The 19927-nt window shown below is 46.2% G+C and overlaps 1 protein-coding gene across 5 annotated transcripts in view; it reads right to left on the bottom strand.

Moving 5' to 3' along the window:
* Nucleotides 1-19927, bottom strand: part of C22H3orf20 (chromosome 22 C3orf20 homolog) — a 51687-nt gene that overhangs the window by 13533 nt on the left and 18227 nt on the right. For all 5 annotated transcript variants that reach the window (XM_043443216.1, XM_043443214.1, XM_043443215.1 and 2 more), the window contains 5 exons: nt 14517-14669; nt 13625-13745; nt 9627-9758; nt 4774-4897; nt 3240-3492 (listed from right to left, as the gene is read on the bottom strand). In XM_043443216.1, coding sequence (XP_043299151.1) covers nt 3240-3492; nt 4774-4897; nt 9627-9758; nt 13625-13745; nt 14517-14669 — 783 coding nt within the window. The remainder of the gene's footprint in view (nt 1-3239; nt 3493-4773; nt 4898-9626; nt 9759-13624; nt 13746-14516; nt 14670-19927) is intronic.

Below are 19927 nucleotides of genomic sequence, written 5' to 3'. Positions count from 1 at the left end.
TTCGAAACCCTTCAGTGGCTTCCCATCTTCACAGGATAAAAGCCAAAGTGCCCGCAACGCCCTCCAAGCCTGTGCTTGATCCAGCTCCTTTCTCAGCCCCGTATTCTCCTCCGGTAGTCTCTGCTTTGCTCGCTGCACCAGCCGCGCTGGTCTTTTCTCACCCTCCAACCTCAGGGCCTTTGTGCCTGCTGTTCCTTCTGCCTGCCTGGCTTTCCCCCCAGACACCCACTTTCTCACCTTCTTCGTGTCTCTATGCAAATGTCACCTTCTCAGTGACACTTTCTCTGACCGTCCTGTTAGCAACTGCATCCTTCCACCACCAACACATGTCCCCGTCCTTGCCTATTTTCCTGAGCATTGCTCACAGTCCAAAACGATATACGTTTTGCCTATTTATTTTGGTTATTTTATTTCTCCATCCCAACAGAACAAAAATTACATGAATCCATGAGTTTGGAGAGTTCTACTCAGCAGGATAATAGCAAAGATTCAACTGTTGCTGTTCAGTGGCTAAGCTGTGTCCGACTCTCTGTGACCCCATGGACTGCAGCACACCAGGCTCCCAAGTCCTTCACTGTCTCCCAGAGTTTGCTCACATTCATGTCCCTTGAGTCGGTGATGCCATCCAACCATCTCATCCTCTGTCACCCCCTTCGCCTTTGGCCTTCAATCTTTCCCAGCATCAGGGTCTTTTCCAATGACTTGGCCTTTTGCATCAGGTGGCCAAAGTATTGAAGCTTCCGCTTCAATATCAGTCCTGCCAATGAATATTCTGGGTTGATTTCCCTTAGGATTGATTAGTTTGATCTCGTGGCAATCCAAGAGACTCTCAAAAGTCTTCTCCAGCACCATAATTCAAAAAAATCAGTTCTTTGGCACTCAGTCTTCTTTATGGCTTAACACTCACATCTGTACATGACTACTGGAAAAACCATAGCTTTGACTAGATGGACCTTTGTTGGCAAAGTATTATGTCTCTGATTTCTAATATGCTGTCTAGGTTGGTCATAGCTTTTCTTCCAAGGAGCAAGCGTCCTTTAATTTCATGGCTGCCATCACCATCCACATGATTTTGGAGCCCAAGAAAATGAAATCTGTCATGTTTCCATTGTTTCCCCATCTATCTGCCATGAAGTGATGGGATCGGATGCCATGATCTTAGTTTTTTGAATGTCGAGTTTTAAGCCAACTTTTTCACTCTCCTCTTTCACCCTCATTAGGAGGCTCTGTAGTTTCTCTCTGTTTTCTGCCATTAGAGTGGTATCAGCTACATAACTGAGGCTGTTGATATTTTTTCCCAGCAATCTCAATTCAAGCTTGTGATTTATCCAGCATAGCATTTCACACAACGTTGTACTGTGCATAGAAGCTACATAAGCAAGGTGACAATACACAGCTTGTTGCACTCCTTTCCCAATTTGGAACCACTCAGTTGTTCCATGCCTGTTTCTAACTGCTGCTTCTTGACCCACACAGAGGTTTCTCAGGAGACAGGTAAGGTGGTCTGGTATTCCCAACTCTTAAAGAATTTTCTGCAGTTTCCAGTGATCCACACAATCAAAGGCTTTAGCAGTAGTCAGTGAAGCAGAAGTAGATGTTGTTCTGGAATTCTCTTGCTTTCTTTATGATTCAATGAATGTTGGTAATTTGATCTCTGGTTCCTCTGCCTTTTCTAAACCCAGCTTGTACATCTGGAATTTCTCAGTTCACGTACTGCTGAAGCCTAGCTTGAAGGATTTTGAGCATAATCTTGTTAGTGTGTGAAATGGGAGCAACTGTATGATAGTTTGAACATTCTTTGGCATTGCACCTCTTTGGGGTTGGAATGAAAACAGATCCTCATAAAATAAAATGGACAGTCTCTGTGGACCTACAGGATCTCACAGACATACACACACTCTATGACAGCAATTTCACATCCTGGAATATTCCAACTAGAGAGAAGGACATATGCAAGCACCAGCATGGTTTGTCATCACCCAAACGGAAACGGTAACCAACCTAAACACTCGGCAACATTAGGATGTGCAAAATTTTTAGTGTAATCCTACAATAGATTATTACATAGCAATGAAGAGAGGCAGTGATTCTGCCACACACAACAACATGGATAAATCTCACAGTATAACATTGAGCAAAAGAGGCCGGACACCAAAGGATACATACTGAATGGTTCTATTGAAATAGTTAAAAAATAAACACTAAGCTATGATGGGAGATCTCTTCCTGTTGGGGAGGAAGGTGGGATTATTGATTGGGAGGGGAAAAAAGGGAAATTCTATTTCTTGGGGCCGATGGGGTATGCTCACTTTGGGATACACACTGAGCTATACACTTAGGATTTTTTTAATTTTTCTGTATTTTATAAAAAATTTTAAAGCATAAAAGAGATACCTTGATCCTAAGTTTTCTTAAAACCTCATGAATCAGATGGTGTCACTTCCTGCCTTACAGTTACGGAACGGCTTCCTCTAAGACTCGGAGATCTACCTGGTCCAGCTCCTGCCTGTCTTTCTGTGCTCACTTTGCATCCCTCTCCCATCTTCCTCACGATGTTCCACCCTGGTCTTCTCACTTTCCCTCATACACACCAAACGTGTTCTTGACTCAAGGTCCTTGTTTCGTCCTCTGCCTCATGTTCCTTCTCCATCCTTTGTTTCCAATCCCTCAGGCCTCCGCTAACGTATCTCTTCAGAACTGCTTCCCCGACTGTCTCCCTAGGGGAACACATCCCACCCCGCTTCCCAGTCACTCCCCATGCTCGGGGCTGGCTGGCCCTTGACCGGATGATAAAAAGCCTAGACTTTGCAGGGCCAGCGGTCTCGGTCACAGTGATGCACCATTTTTGTCCTCAAAGGAAAGCTGCTACAGACCACAGATGAATGAGTGGGCGTGGGCGTGTCCCAATAAAACCTTACTCATGGGTCCTGACATTGGAATTTCCTATCATTTCACATGTCACAAAAAACTCTCTTAATTTTTTTCCTCCCAAGCATTTAAAAACATAAAAATGACTCTTAGCTAGCTCATAAACAAAGCAGGCAGTGAGGGGGCCAGATGTCAGCCCTGGCCGTAGTTTGCCAGCCTCTGCTCTAACCCATTTCTACTTTCTTCCCAGGCTTTCTCCCCATCTGAAGTGTTTCAGCTGTTCCCATGTTTCTCTTCTATCTGTTCTCCCTCGGTTTTGCCCAGCGTTGTGAGCCTCCTGCCCGTCTCAGCATCTGACACAGGAAGCCCACCTGCGTGGGGCCGTGGCCTTGGTGCGGGGCTTGCCCGGCTTCTTCCGCGTGGGGCTCACAGGAGCCGACTCAGGCTCCTCCTTTGGGGCCCCTTCAATCAGGGACTCGGCCCGGGCTGACTGCGACCGCAGTAGGAGCGCATCTCCCGAGTACAGGCTCAGCTTGGTGCTGCGCTCCGGGAAGAGCCCAGACCTCCGCCTGGCCCGGCTGACGTCTGCCTCTTCCTTCACTGGGTACTTGATGGTGAACAGGCCTGTGGACAGAAGACGCTGGGGTCACTCCCCTGGCCACCGCGCCTCCTCGGAGGCTGCCGGGCTGCCTCTCCTCTCCAGCCTGCACTCCCTAGGGTCTGATGCAGGACTGCCCCCACCACTGTTGTCTGGCCCAGCGCGGGCGGTGGTCGGCCAGAGCTGGCGGAATGGAAGAACAGATCAGTCTCCATCCTGGCCCTCTGTCAAGAGCCCAGCTCAGATCCCTCTTGCCCCAGGAGCATGGGTTTCGTTCAGCTTTGTCCTCCTACAGTCTCTGTGGAGGCTGGGTGCCCGACGCGTCCCCGCTGTTCCCAGGGCCTCCCTCTCTGTTACCGGCTGTACTTGTTGTCTTTTTCTTTTGCTTTCTCTGCTAGACTGGCCAGAGACCTCTCATTTGTTCACTCATTTACCAAATGTTTCCTCAGTGTTGGGCACTGGGCAGAATGATGACCCTGCGCAGGTTCCCTGCCTCTAGGGATTCCAAGCAGGGGTTGGGGACAGATGGGAAAACAAAGAAATACACATAATGCTCGGTGGGAAGGCTTATAATTACAGCATGGACGAGTGCTGTGGGGGCCCAGAGGGGTGTGAGACGCTCTGCTAGAAGGTATGGGAGGGCTCTCCAGAGGCAGGCGTAGCTGAGCCGAGGATCTGGGGACGAGGAGCAACTCCCCAGGGAGGCCGTGGGGGGCACTGCAGCCCCTGTGTGCCCAGCCAGGGGGTGGCGTGGGGTGGGAGAACCAATGTTTCTTCGTACCCAGGCCCACGAGCAGTGAGAAGGGGAGCCCAGACGTGGGAGGGGTCTCGAGGCCACCCACGCCAGCCCTGGGGGACTCTGTGGGCCTGACAGGGACAGCCTGGTGACTTGGCTGCTTTTCTCTCTTCTACCAAGACCTTCAGCAATGAGAGGAACAGGGGGTGCAAGTGGATGATGGACGATATGGGAGAGGGAGCCAAAAAGTGAACCCTGTGTGGGTGGGGGTGAGGACAGAGAGAGCAACAGAAAGACCAAGAGAGACCCAGGAAAAAAGCAATCACGTGGAGACATAAAGACACACAGAGAGCTCTCAGAAGCTGAGGTTGGCAAAGGCCGCCACCATCAGCTGAGCAGCCCTGAGGAAGCTCCCTCCCCACTCTGAGCCTGGTCATCCCATCACCAATGGGGAATCCTGCTGCGCCATCTCCCTGGGGTGCTGAAGAGCTGTCCTTGGAGGTGACCTCAAGGTGGCCCAGGATCTGGGAAGCCCTGGGACAGGACTGCACCCCCGTTTCTGCCTCCCTACCTGCCGCCAGCAGGATGGAGTTCATGAACTGGGACACTGTCTTCTGAAACCTCCTCTTGATCTCTGCCAGGGCCCGGCTCATCTTAGATATCTTTTCGTCCATGCCGCTCATTCTGCGGGTTATCTAGGGAGAGGCCAAGGGAAGGGTATCGTCAGCAGCCCCGCCAGAAGCCGTCTGCCTAGCCCAGTGACCACAGGGGTGGCCTTGGCACAGAGGATGTGCTGTCCCTGCAGGGGACCCACCTTGTCCCCTCGGCCAAGTGAATTCCTGCACGCTGACTTAACCCGCCTCAAGTGTCCCCCACCCCCAGGGGCGCCGGTTGGTCCGGGCAGAACTGTTCCTCGCCTTGGACCCCCACTGTGCTCTCCATGCAGTCTGAAGACAGAGGTCAGGTAGCCCTTTGTGATCAGCTGCGTGGAAGACTGCCTCCCCAAAAAGACTCCAACCTCCTGGAGGACAAGCATCAGCTCTCGGTCTTCTCTGTATCTGGGAGCCAATCACACAGAAGGCGCTCAGTTTATGCCTGTTGTATTATGAATAGCTGGATGGACAAATGTTCTCAGGAGCCTCTGCTGCCTGCATGACCCTCAGGACCCTTTTCACCCTGCTGGCAGCTCTCAGCTGAGAGACTGTCGTGTACCAGGGTTCCATAGACTGACTGGTACCCATGGGCACCAGGCCAGGTCTCTAGCTCAGTGTGGGATTACTGCGAAGGGCCACTTTGGCTCCGAGGCTCCTATGAGGCAGTTGAGGCCACCCTGCAGGTCAACCTCTGCGGGCAAGGCTTCCGTAAATAATGCCCTGATTAACAGCAAAGCCTCAACCATCCTTCTGATGGTTGGTCCCAACCTCTGTCTCTGGGCTAATTTTATTTATTTTTAATTTATACCCACTCTTGCTTCCAAAAAGGATTTGAGGCAGTACTGGGTGAATAAAGCAGTTAAAATGAGGCATTTCCTTGCTTCCAAAGTGCTGCCTTGATAGAAATATTTAGTGAGGAGTCTGACTGCAGGGCCATAAAATCTGGGACTGCCACTCTGCCTGTCACTCTGATGGGTAGTTCCATCCAGGGTAATGTGTGTCTGGGGAACGATTTAACAAGTTTTCCAGTGACAGGAACTGTGAGGGAAGAGGCCACCTTACCCGCATCCCTCAGCTTCCCCGGATGGCCACAGGTTTGCTGATGGGTGACAGGTAGCCCCAAACACACACACACACACACACACACACACACACACATGATGGAACTGAACGGAATTTTAAAATCCCAGTAAAGAAGTGTGGGAAAGCTGGGTGGGCCTTTACACATCACTAAACAAATGGGGAATCTGAGACCCAGGAAGGGACGGTAGATGGGATGGCCCGAGGCCCCCTCCTAGACATGGTGCTCTCTCTCTCAAGATTTCACATAAAAATATTCTGAGATGCTTAACCTGCAAGCTAGGGTTGACATTTGAAAATCCTGTTACCCACAATAAGCCTGATATTTCTTCATTTGTTGTTTTTCCTGGTCAGAAGGCTGTAAAATCCAGTACACCACCCTGCATTCTCAAAGAGAAGGGGTTATGACGAGGACGCTCAAGTCAGTTTCCTCTGTCAACATCAACATCTAGACTATCACCTAGAATGCAGCAGTTTTCAGAAGCTGTTTTAATGTATCTATCCCTACACTAAATGTACCCAAGACAGCTATGCATTTAGAGTTATAACATTTGTATATGATTTCAGTACCTTTAGACCATGAAATCTTTGCATCTTGTTTTATGTTGCTGGATATGTTCCAGTGTTTCCTACTTTACAGTCTATGAGAACTTAAATAGAATTTATATCCTGCTGTTGTGTGAAAATTGTACATCTAAATCTTAAGTATGTTGAATTGGTTCACAGTGCTCTTCATGTCTACTCTATCCTTCTACTTTTTCCAGTCTATTCATTCTATTAATTTTTGAGAGTTTCATGTTGAAACTCCAACTAAAATCTTAATTTCTCTACTTAGAAAATAACTATAACATCTAGTAGAACTGTATGTAAGTTTGTTCTGTATTTTTCAAATCTCCTGTAAATGTGTTCTCATACTTTTATAATTTAAAAAAATAAAAAAGAAAGAGTTACACTGTTCTTGTTAATAAACAACTTTCAGCTTCCTTCTGCACCATCAGCCTCTGTAAGCTTCCTGTAGTGGGAATTCCACCTTTAGATTCCCGCTGTAGATCTGCTAGAAATATAAAGTGAGCTGCACATGTGGTTTTAAATGTTCCTGAAACCACATTAAAAAGTTCTCAGAAGATGAAATCAATTCTAATAACATATTTATCTAACACAGTACGTCAAAAATATGATGACTGCAACATGTAATCAAAATAAACGATCAATAAGAACTGTGACATTCTCTTTCATACTGAGTCTTTGAAACGCGGCGTGTGCTTTCACTTCCAGCCCATCTCAGCCTCGAGTTGTCACACTTCAAGTGCTCAATAGGCATTTGTGACTCACAGCTACCGAGCTGGAACACAAGGCTCTGGACCTCTGATTCTAGCTCACGAAGGCTGCATTCAGTGAAGGAAACATAAGATGTGAACGACTGTGGGGCTTCCCGAGGCCCAGGGGGCATGTTTGGCATGTGGACTGAGAGTGACTCTCTCGGCTGTTTGACGAGGGTCTTCAGCTGCTCACGTGCTGGTTCTCAGCCCTGCTCCAAACGTGAGAGATGATCAGACAGGAGGGTGCCAGGACAAAGACGCATTACTGCAACTTTACGGGAACAAGCTTTTTCTATTACCTACTGCCTTGATAAGTCAATGCACATTTTAAAAATACAGTATAAAAAGGTTTTCAAGAAATATAGGCGTGGGACTGCATACATTCTGTGTACTTAGTCACCCAACAGTGACATTTAGAGTAAGAGCAGGGGACCAAATTGGCAGAATGGACTCAGTGCTCAGCACAGTCATTTGTCTCAGCCCACAGGGACTCAAAACCCTGGGGCTGCTTTGGTCTTTGGTGTGGGGAGTGTAGGCTGAAGTCACAGGCATCTGAGATTCCTGGCTGCTTGATGAGACCCTTGAATGAACCCAGCACCCCCTCAGCTCCCCTCTCTCCCCGACCCCAAGCCAGCGAAGCTACATCACAACCACAGTGATGCTTTTGCCCCTTTCGTTAGACTGAACATATTTCATAGACGAGAAGGAGTGAGGCTTCTTAAATATCCCTGGTGGCCAATCTAGCACATGGCAGGTGCCAATTTATGTTTATTGAATTAACTAATCAATTAAAAAAGTTGAAACGCTACTGAAATATAAGAAAAAACAGTGCAGCGCTTCCCTCCAGGAGAAACACAGGTGTCCTCTGTATCTTGTTCAGATAACACTGGTCTCCAACAATTGTCTGCCTCTCCTGTGCCCACAGAAAGGGAACCTGGGACACTACTGAGAGTGAAAGTGAAGTGAGAGTCGCTCAGTCGTGTCTGATTCTTGCCACTATGTCCGATTCTACATAGTCCATGGAATTCTCCAGGCCAGAACACTGGAGTGGGTAGCCGTTCCCTTCTCCAGGGGATCTTCCCAACCCGGGGATCAAACCCAGATTTCCCACATTGTAGGCGGATTCTTTACCAGCTGGGCCACAGGGGAAGCCTGAGAGTGAAAGGGATGCTACTAATAATTTCTGGGCTGACAGGTGTAAACCGGGACTGGGCCGGGGAAGCCTGGGAGGTGTGGTTCCCCTGCTTCCACTCCAAGCAAGCCAATCCCTTGTGTGTAATGCCAGTGGCTGGTGCCACAAGGAGTCCTTGGCTACCCCAGTGTCTCACAGTGAATGTCAACTGTTCTCCTCTAGACTTTAAACTCCTGGGGGATCAGGGACTTTATCCCCTTCATCCTATCCATCTCTCTGCAATACTACGGACCAGGCACACAGGAGGTTCCATGAAGACCCAGTGAATGAAGAACTGGGTTTCTAGACTCTGCCACTGTCTCACCTGCCCCCTCAGCGAGTACTTCATCTAAAGCAGTCCTCATACTGAGTCCAGGGGCAACAGACACAGGCAGGAATCCCCAGTTCAGTAGAGAAGGCTGGCTTATAAATAAAGCAGTGTTGGAATGAGGTGAGTCACGGCTGGAGGGCTGAGTAAGGGGCCAGGACTCTACCTGGGATGGGCAAGGAGGTGGTGGAGAGGATCAACACATGGGCAGTGATTCTATCCAGCACCATTTCTCCCTCTTCCGGCAACAGCACCAGAATCTCCCTTCAGGAACACACTCCTGCCTAGTCCTTTGCCCAAGTGGTATACCAGGGACTGATCACACCCCTCGGCTCCTGGGCTGGACATGACACTCAAGCCTGGCCAGTGACAGCATCACACACTTCTGGCCACAGAGAACATTCCAGGCATGGGCACCAGATGGGGCTAATGATGTTGCTGTTGGCACCTCTGCTAGAACACATAGCAAAGAGAGGTTCTTTTTCTCTTGGGAAAACCAAAGCTGGAAGAACAATGAGCCCGGAGAGGCTCAGGACCATCTGGTCACCATAAGGTGAGAAAAACTCCTTGAGGACGAAGCCAACAGAGGGCAGAGCGAGGGGATGGGAAGACCTTATGGATCTCTGCGGGCGGATGCAGTGGTGTCTGGCGCCGCCTAGCTAGACTGACTTCGGTTTGCTCAGCCAGTGCTGCCTCCCGTGCTTAAGGTGCCTACGCTGGACTCTGAGGCGCCTGACAGACAGGCGGCACAGGTCTCACAGAGGAGGCAGCGCCGAGGTCTGACACCCGACGGTGAGCAGGGGAAGAGGTCAGGCCTGCCACGGGGTGAGGTGCTCTGGGCTCAGGCCCGGGTGACTGGTCTATGAGCCTTACCCGCTTATCGTGCGATATCCCGTGGGGACAGTTGCTGGCCGATATGGGGAGCGTTACTGTCTCGTTCATGGAGGTGAAGGTGACCGTCATAGAGTCCTGCCCGAGCACCGTCAGCTTCATTTGATCATTCACCTGCAGATGAAGGAACCAGGACTCGGTGGGTCCCTGCTTCCCCTGTCCCGCCTACTGCTTCTGACACACCGCAAAACACAAAACCCCTCTTGGCCTGGGGCTGAGGGAGCCGCGAGATCTCTCTGGTTATGACGTTAGAATCTTGCTTTTGTGGAGAAGACAGAAGAATCCCCATTTCTCTTTGAGGGATTAGTAGAAAAAGTAAGGATGTTTCTTTACCACTTCCCCTTCCCTTTCCAACACAAACCTGTAAGCAGCTGTGAAGGAGATGGAGGGATCCAATAGCCGAGTCAGCTCTTACCAGGTTGATTTCCCCCACAGAAATGGGAAAAAATACAACAAAACAACTATCCAAAGGATCATAAGAGTGAGCAAAAGCAGGCAGATTTCTGAGTCAAAACTTAAAAGGACCAACATGGGATGAGTTCTTTCTGGCCCAAAGACCCAAAGGACAAAACCTGGAGCAAATGACAGTCTCAGAAAAGTAAGGAGAGATTTACACAAGGGATAGAGAAATAGAGTCCCAGATGCTTTAATAATCAGTCCACAGCTCTAGCTGATCCCTGGACCATGTGTGAACAGTGCAGACTCAAGGCAGCTTACTTCCAGGGAAACAGAAAACTGAACTGAGATTTGAGCTGCTGCCCACTACTGGTGAGACAAAGTTTGCACTGTAACTCTAAGTCCACTGCCTATTGAAACAAAAACAATCAACACATCAGAACTCAGAGACTCCAAAACATAACATCCACAATGTCAGCAATCCAAAACGACTCAACGTGTGAAGAACCAGTGAAGTGTGAGCCATTCTCAAGGCAACAAATAACCAATCCTTTCTGATATGTCCCAGATGTTGAAATTAGCAGACAAAGCTTTATAGCAACTAATTTAACTATGTTTGATAAAGCAAAGAAAGATATACTTACAGTGAAAAAATTAGGAAATCTCAGCAGAGAAACAGAAAATATAAAAAACAGCTAAATGGAAATTACAGAGTTGAAAATAAATACCTGGAATTTCTAACTTTCACAGGATTAGCACAACAGCAGAATGGAAATGACAGAATAAAGTCAGTGAACTTGGAGATATGTCCATGTAAATTATGTAATCTGAAAAATAAACAGAAAAATATGGAACAACAACAAAAATAGCAGAGCTTCAAGGGCCTTCAGGACAATCTTAAAAGGTCTAAAATACATGTAATTGGAGTCTCAGAAGAGATGGAAAGAGATTGGAGCACTCCTGCCCCCCCAAAGTAGGGAGAGAAGACTTCCCAAATTTGATGAAAGATGTGAATTTACAGATTAAAGAAGCTCAGTAAATCCCACACAGAATTTATATGAAGATAACCACATGCAGACATAGCATAGTCAAACTTATAAAACAAAAACAGAAAATCTTGAAAGCAGCTAGAGAAAATGAACAATGATTTAAATAACCACAGATTTCTCATCAGAAACTATGGAGGACAGACACAATGGAACATCTTTAAAATGCTAATTTTTTAAGAAGTCAAACAGAATTCCATACCCAGCAAAAATGTTTTTTCATAAAAACATTTTCCACATGAAAAACAACAGAATTTGTTGCCAGAAGATATTCATTTCAAGAAATGCTAAAGGAAGTTCTTCAGGCTGAAGAGAAATGATACCAGGAGGAAAATGGATTTTCAGGGAGGAATGAAAATGCTGGGAATGGTAAACATCTGGGCAGAAACAAACTGGCCACTGCAGCCTTCAAGACAGCAAGCAAACTCCTCAGCCTGACATCCAGCGCCTCTTGCCCCCACCCCATGACACACACAGCTCCTGGCTTCTTTTCTTGCACGAAAAGCACCCATGAACTTTTAACAATGCCATACTGATGCCTAACTCTGGAGAAGCTGTTCCTCTACCCAGAGTTCTTCCCCTCCTTCATATCTGTATCTCTGAAAACAGTATGCACACTCGTGTTACACCTCAAGGCCACCTTGTCCTCCAGGCCACTCCTGACTGCACCAGACTCCTGTGCATCTCTGCATGCAGCTCTAGGGCCTAGAAGAATGAACTGAAACACACTGCTGAAACGCGTCAGTGATGTTGAAGCACCCTCCCCACCATTGTTTCATTTAGTTCTCACAAAAGCAGTGTGAGGCAAGGACGGAGGCTCTGGTGACCCACCTTGTACTGATGAGACACCAAGACTCAGAAAAGCTGAGTGGTTTTTAGAAAGCCGCACAGCCAGGGTTCGGCAAGACATTAGCACTTGGCTCCTCAGATCCTCATCCCAGTTCTCTGTCTACTTGGCCACACTGACATATAACATATGGTGCCTGCTTGCGAGCAACTTACAATCTTTTTGAATTGTAAACTTTTCACACAACTACAAAATGTTAAATATTAAGGCAATAACAATACACCTCTGGACTGGGGAGCTGGGACCTGGTCAAGCAATAGAAAGACTTGTGAAAACTACAAAATCCAGAACCTGTGGAAGACTAACTGACTCCGGATCTCTCTGGAGCTGTGTCTGGGGTCTGTATTTCTGCTAAAAGTGTCATGGGTATTCAGCCACAACTTAGAACCTCTTCACTGCATAACTAATTGTCCAATGACTGAAATTCCTCATTTCAGTGTGGACTATCTTTTAATCCAGACAGTGGGCCCTAGAAGAAGAGAGAAATGGGTGTGAACTGGAGAGCCACAAAGATAGGAAGTCTGAGTAGGGCTTTGAAGGAAGAATGATTTGGATTGGCAGAGAGAGAAGACATACTTCAGGCCAATGGGGTGGGAAAGATGAGTCATGTTCAAAGACTTGAATGTTTCTAAACAGAGGTATGGACTACAGGAATTGACTTATAAGAATGAGAATCCAGTGGCCAATGTAGAGGATGAACAGGAAGGGCATGAGATAGGTTGCGTGAGCCCCACCATAAACTCCAAGAGTGACTCTGTCTGTAACTCTTACCTTGGGTGGATTCTATGTTCTATGATCTTTCTCTGAATCCCAACCCAGGAGCTAATCCCTGCCTCACAGTGCTTAGCGTCCTCTACCACATATTATTCCCCTAGGCTTCTAAGTTCCTTGAGGGGTATAATCTATCTTTCTATCCCCAAGGTTGGTGATTTTACGCAATGGGTGATTTTCGTCCCTCAGAGAACCTCTGGCACTGTCTGGAGATATTTTTGGTTGTCATAACTAGGAGAGTGGGTATCACTGGCATCTGGGGTGATACTGATAAATATCCTACAATGCACAGTTATCACAAAGAATTACCCATCTCAAAATGTCAGTGGTTCCAGGGATGAGAAACTCTGCCATAGGTAAAGTGATAAGCACACCTAATTTGCTTTATTAGTAAATTAATGTAATCAGTTATTATTTAGTATTAGTAATTCAACATTAACTTATTACCCAGTAAATCTTTGAAAAATAGCTTAACAACCAAAAGAATGAAAAAAGGATTTTTGTCTATCAGCTACCTTTAATGCTCAGGTTTCTTTATTTCACAGATAGTAAATTACAAAAACAAACACTGACAAGGACCAACATAATATTAACTTTTCTTACTGCCACATTAGACATTAAAAATAAAACTACATTTAAAATAAAACTATCAACTACTGTAACAGTTAATTCCTAAAATAAAGGACATTTTTAACTATAAAACATAATATTGTTAATAATAAAAATACAATAGGAAGAATATTACTAAGAAAGGTCGGTACAACAGTTTCTGCAGGCAACTGAAACTTTCACTTCAGCCAATCGTGGGCCCATCAACGTGGGAACCTCTGGATGAGATTACAAGCTCCTAGAGGCCAGGGCTCCCGTCACACAGGCAGCCTCCTGGCTCTTAATGTCCTACCTCTGCTGCCCACCCCTACCTTGTATTCCAGAGAGAGTAAAGTCTCCGTCTTGGAAGTCCAGCTCCACTTGTGGACTACGTAGCCCTTGTGGTCGTTGGTGATCCCACCTTCCTCGTCCAAGACCAAGACGTATGGGCAGCTAGGAGAGATACATAAATGAGGAGCTGCCTCCATGCCCTTGAAGGAAGCCCTCATCACTACAGGCTATCAGCAGGCAGGACGCTGAGACTCTGCCCTAGATGGAGGAACTGTGGACTCTTGCAAGTAGCCCCACTTCCCCTGCCTAACATGGTCTGAGGTCCCTTCACATCTGTTGATGCTACTTGGGGGAGTCTGCTAGGAAGCGCAGGTCTGAGGGAGACGGTGGAGACTCAGGCTAAACCCAAGGGAGACAGAAATGGAATGTGTGCCTGCAGCCCAGGAGCTTGAGCATGTTAAGAAAGATCTCAGGCACTAAAATGGGAAATGGAACATATGTCTCATGAAAGTTAAGTCATTCCTTCCAACACAGCTCCTTAAGAGTATCAAACAAAATGCATATTTGGCTGCCAAGAATATGTGCTACCCATGGCCTCTCCTTCACTGTTTCCTAGTATAAATCACTTCTCTTCCCTAAAGAATTCTTCCATGAACCTAGCTGCCAGTCAAGATCTCAGTGTTCTGGGGGAACAAGTGGAGTAGGACTTGGGGAGTTTCTCTTCTCGTTGGCTGTGACATGGATCCAGCAGGGAAGGGCCTCAGGGCATCCGTGTCCTTGAGGCCCCACTTGGGCCCTGCCACGCTGCCTTCCTAGACTTCTGGATGTGGCCTGGCCCCTCCTTTTACCAGGGGCTCCTACTTTCTACCTCACTGCCCCACTTCATTACCCTGAGATTCTTCCATGGGGCCAAGATTCCTCCCACCTACTCACCGGGCCTTTAAGTTGTAGTGAACACAGCCCTGGCCTTCAGCATTGAACAGGGCCAGGAAGGAGAAGCTGGGTGTGTCATTAAAGAGGCAGGTGATGGCTCTCCCTCTGCAGCATGTGGGGATCTGACACACGGCGATGTTTCCAGAGGGATAGCTGGCAGAAATGGTTAAGCAGAAATAACAGAAACTCTCCAGGTTCTGCTCTCAGGTGCCTTACGGAAAGCACAACATTGTAAAGCAACTTTCCTCCAATTAAAATACAAATTAAAAAAAAATCCCAATGTATGCATCACAGGAGTCCTGAAGATCAAGTAGGGGGACAGAAAGAATGTTTGAAGATATAACAGTTAAAAACTTTTCCGGGAAGATATGACTGTATGTGTTCAAGAAACTCAACAAACTCCAAGTACAATAAATTCAAACAGAGCTACACTGAGACACATTATTATCAAATGGCATAAAGACAAAGACTCTTGAAAGCAGCAAAAGAAGAGACCTGTCATGTACAAAGAATCCTTAATATGACTGGCCAATTTCTCATCAGAAGACAAGGAGGCCAGAGGTACTGGGATGTAATATTTAAAGAGCTGAAAGAAAAAAAGCTATCAACCAAGACTTCTATATTGAGTAAAACTATTCTTCAAAATGAAGAAGAAATTAAAAGTTTCCAGATAAACTAAAGCTGAGGGAGTTAACCACTAATACACCTGCCCAACAAAAAATGCTAAAAGGAGTTCTTAAGGCTGAAATGAAAAAACCATTTATTGTTGTTTTTCAGTCACTAAGTCATGACTGACTTTTTGCGACTCCATGGACTGCAACACACCAGGCTCCTCTGTCCTCCACTGTCTCCCAGAGTTTGCTCAAATTCATGTCCATTAAGTCAGTGATGCCATCTAACCATCTCATCTTCTGCCTCATCCTTCTCCTTTTGCCTTCAATCTTTGCCAGCATCAAGATTTTTTTTCCAGTGAATCGGCTCTTTGCATCAGGTGGCCAAAGTATTGGAGCTTCAGCATCAGTCCTTCCAATGCATATTCAGGACTGATGTCCTTTAGGGTTGACTGGTTTGATCTCCTGGCAGTACAAGGGACTGTCAAGAGTCTTCTCCAGCACCACAATTTGAAAGCATCGGTTCTTCAGCAATCAGCCTTCTTTTATGGTCCAGCTCTCATATTTATACATGACTACTGGAAAAACCACAGCTTTGACTATATGGAACTTTGCTGGCCAAGAGATGTCTCTGCTCTTTAATATGCTATCTAGGTTGGTCACAGCTTTCCTTCCAAGGAGTGTTTTTTAATTTCATGGCTACATTCATTGTCTGCAGTGATTCTGGAGCCCAGGAAAATAAAATCTGCCACTGCTTCCACTTTTTCCTCTTCTGTTTGCCATGAAGTGATGGGACCGGATGCCATGATCTTAGTTTTCTGAATGTTGAGTGGTAAGCCAGCTTTTTCACTCTCCTCTTTCACCCTCATCAAGAGGCTCTTTACTTCCTCTTCACTTTCTGCCATTAGAGTGGTATCATTTGCATATCTGAGGTTACTGATATTTCTCCTGATAATCTTGATTCCAGCTTGTGATTCATCCAGACTGGCATTTTCCATGGTGAACTCTACATATAAGTTAAATAGGCAGGGTGACAATTTACAGCTTTGTCATACCCCTTTCCCTATTTGGAACCAGTCCATTGTTCCATGTCCAGTTCTAACTGTTGCTTCTTGACCCACACACAGGTTTCTCAGAAGAGAGTTAAGGTGGTCTGGTACTCCTATCTTTTCAAGAATTTTCCACAGTTTGCATGATCTGCACAGTCAAGGCTTTAGTGTAGCCAGTGAAGAGATGTAGATGATTTTCTGGAATTCCCTTGCTTTCTCCATGATCCAATGAATGTTGGCAATTTGATCTCTGGTTCCTCTGCCTCTTCGAAATTCAGCTTGTACATCTGGAAGTTCTCAGTTCAGGTACTGTTGAAGCTGAGTTTGAATGATTTGGGACATAATACTGCCAGGATGTGAAAACACACTTGACAATAACTCAAAGACATACAAAGGAACAGAGAGCTCTAGCAAAGGTAACTACATAAGTAAATACATTATTCAGCTTTATATTATCTATGGTTTATAATTATTCTTTCCCATATGATTTGAAAGAACAATTACATAAAATAATAATTGCAAATCTATGTTAACAGTACACAATGTATATATAAAGAGTTATTTTCTGTTAATAACAAAACAAAGGAGGAGGAATGGAGCTGTATAGGAGCAGAGTCTTATATGCTATCAAGGTTATGTTGGTATTTACTCAAACTAATTTGTTGTCAATTGTAATTAATTTCTTGCGGCTATTGTAACTAAGTACCACAAATTGGATGACTTAAACAGCAGAAGTTTATTCTCTCATGGTCTGGAGTCTAGAAATTGAAATCGAGGCGCTGACAGGGCCATGTTCTCAGAGGCTCTGGGGAAAAACACTTCCTTGCCTCTTCCTATTTTTCTGGTGGTTACCAAGAATCTTCAGGATTCCTTTGTTTACAGATGCATCATTCTAACCTTTATCTCAATCATCACATGATCTTTTTCTCTGTGTGTTTGTTTTCTCTTCTTATGGGGACACCAGTAGATGAGGGCTCACTCTAATCCAAAATGACTGCATCTTAATAATTATATCCCATTATACCAGGGAACCACTAAGAAAATAACTAGAAAATACGGAGAAAGATAAATCAGAGCGCTATAATTCAGCAATTCCACTCTTGGGTATATATCCGGAGAAAAACATGGTCCGAATGAGCACCCCAGTGTTCACTGCAGCATTGAGTACAATAGCCAAGACATGGAAGCAACCTAAATGTCCACTGACAGATGAATGGATAAAGAAAGATGTGGTACATATATACAATGGAATATTACTCAGCTGTTAAAAAGAACGAAATAATGCCATTTGCAGCAACATAGATGGACCTGGAGATTATCATACTAAGTGAAATAAGTCAGAGAAAAACAAATATCATATGATACTGCTTATATGCAGAATAAAAAAAAAAACAGTACAAATGAACTTATTTACAAAACAGAAATATAGCCACAGATGCAGAAAACAAGCTTGTGGTTACCAGGAGGGAAAGTGTGTGTGGGGAGATAAACTGGGAGACTGGGGTTGACATATACACATCACTAGATAAAAAGTAGAAAACTAAGGACCTACTGGGTGGCACAGAGAATTGTTCTAAATACTCTGCCATGACTAATACGGGGAAAGAATCTTAAAAAGAGTGGATATAGTAAATCAACTATGTATCAACTTTTAAAAAGATGAAAAAAATTAAAAAGAGTGGAGATTCACCTCACTGTACAGCAGAAACTACTAACATTGTAAATCAATTATGTTCCAATAAATTTTTAAAAAATATTTAAAGGAGAATGATGTCAATTCAACAACTGAACCTTCCACTGTAATGAACTATTAAAAGAAGAGCAAAGTAAAACTGAAGCTAGCAGAAGAAGGAAATAATATAAGAAGAGAAAACAAAGAACAGAAAAAGACAATAGAGAGAACCAACAAAACCCCAAACTGTTTCTCTGAAAAGACCTGTGACATTAACAAAACTCTAGCTAGACTGGGGCGGTAGCGGGCGGGAGGAAGACTCAATCCAACAGCCGCACTTGTGTTTTGGCCATTTGGTCACAGTGACACAGACGCTGTCCTTCAGGATCACTGGGTCCCACTTCGTCATTTTATAATGGAGAGGAGTAAGGCCCAGAGGGATGCAGTGGCTTGGGCAGGGTCACCAAGAACTGGGCCTAGAATCCAGGCCTCCTGGGACTCCCACAGTGGAACTACATTAATGGCCAGGATGTGATGATCATGGGGATTAGGTCAGGCACACCGGCGTCGATGGCTCAGGTCTCCAGCAGGAGACCTTCAGGATTCTGCAGCAGGGGAGTGAGTATGGATCCCAGCAGGTTGACCTGCGGTCCCCCAAACCCCTGATCTGTACTAGTTCACCCCCTCTGATGGCAGCTTAACTCACAGATCCAGGCTTCATGAGCTCTGGGGAACGCTCCCATTCCATGCAGTGTGGCGTCAGAGAGGGGAGCAGCAGCTGCCTAAGAAGGAGTGTGCTGGGTCAACATACAGGGTGCCCTGGAAGCGGGGCTGAGCAGAGGGTGATGAATGCACTCATTTATGGCCAGAGAAACAATAGGACTCCTGTGACAGGCACTGTAGTTCTGGATGCCCAGTTCAGTGGAGAGGAAGTCAAAGAAAATGAGGGGGCCATGGCCGGCAGACCTGCTGAGCCGCCTGTTGAGACAGCTCAGAGAGCCACCCCCTCTGCCAAAAGTGGTGGACCCTGTATGCTTAGTGGTTTTATTAGTAAAATGAGCTTTCCCTCTGGCTTCCAGAACCCCTGTCCTGCTCTCTGTGGGAGGGAATATCCTGAAAGGCATAAAAATGGTGCAAGGAAGAGGGCCCTCAATAGAGGTCAGGAGACCCTGGACCCAGGCCTGGCTCTGCCACCAATTTCCCCTGTGGCATTGGGTGAGTCACCCCTCTGGGTCTTGATTTCCCTGTTGCTGCAACGAAGGGACAAGAATGAAGAGATTGGTATCTCTCTGCATCTCGTCCAACTGAGGCTGCAGAGTCTGGAGTAAACACTCTGCCCTCTCTGGCCTCGGAGCCTTGCTGACAAACAGGCTGTACATCTGAGTCCAGTCCAGCTCTAGAGCATGTTGGGGAGAGGACGACAGGGCCCCCGTAAGGAGCATAGGGTCCAAGGTGCCTTCCTGATACACTGTTTCTCCCCCGGATTGTTCTCCAAAGGGAGCCCTCTCTTACCATCCACACCCAAATTCAAACTCCCTTCCCTCATTTCAGAAGAAAGCAATATTCAAGTTGCTCCCTCTAAGGTAAAGTGGCACCTTCATCCTATTCATCATCACATATGATACTCGATAAGCATTTGTGAAAGAAAAAAGCAATCTGACTCCATTCACTCTAAAATATGCATAACCCTCAGTATTTACCCGCCAAAAAGGATTTGCATATTAGACTCTCAGTTTTCCTCAACCTAGCGTTCGAAAATCCAGGTATACAGACAGATTGTGGAGGTCTGCAGACCCCCTGCAATCACAGCGATGTTTTTCATGCATGTCTCAGTGCATGTTTCTAGGAGAGGGTCTACACCTTTCACCAAATTCTCGAAGAGACAGTGTCCCCCTGTGCCACTCCCACACCCCTAGGCTGGGACCCAGCTGCCCATGTGCCCATGAACGTAGACAGGCTTCTGCTGCAGAGCAACCTGGGCAGGCACATGCCAGGTGGGGTTCTGGGGTGCGGGTTAGACTCCACAAATACATGGATCTTGTGGGCAAAGTATTCAAGAACCACAGGGCTCACCCAATG

Source organism: Cervus canadensis, chromosome 22 (assembly GCF_019320065.1).
Source record: "Cervus canadensis isolate Bull #8, Minnesota chromosome 22, ASM1932006v1, whole genome shotgun sequence".
Classification (NCBI taxonomy): Eukaryota; Metazoa; Chordata; class Mammalia; order Artiodactyla; family Cervidae; genus Cervus; species Cervus canadensis.
This window is presented reverse-complemented; position numbering and strand designations above follow the sequence as displayed.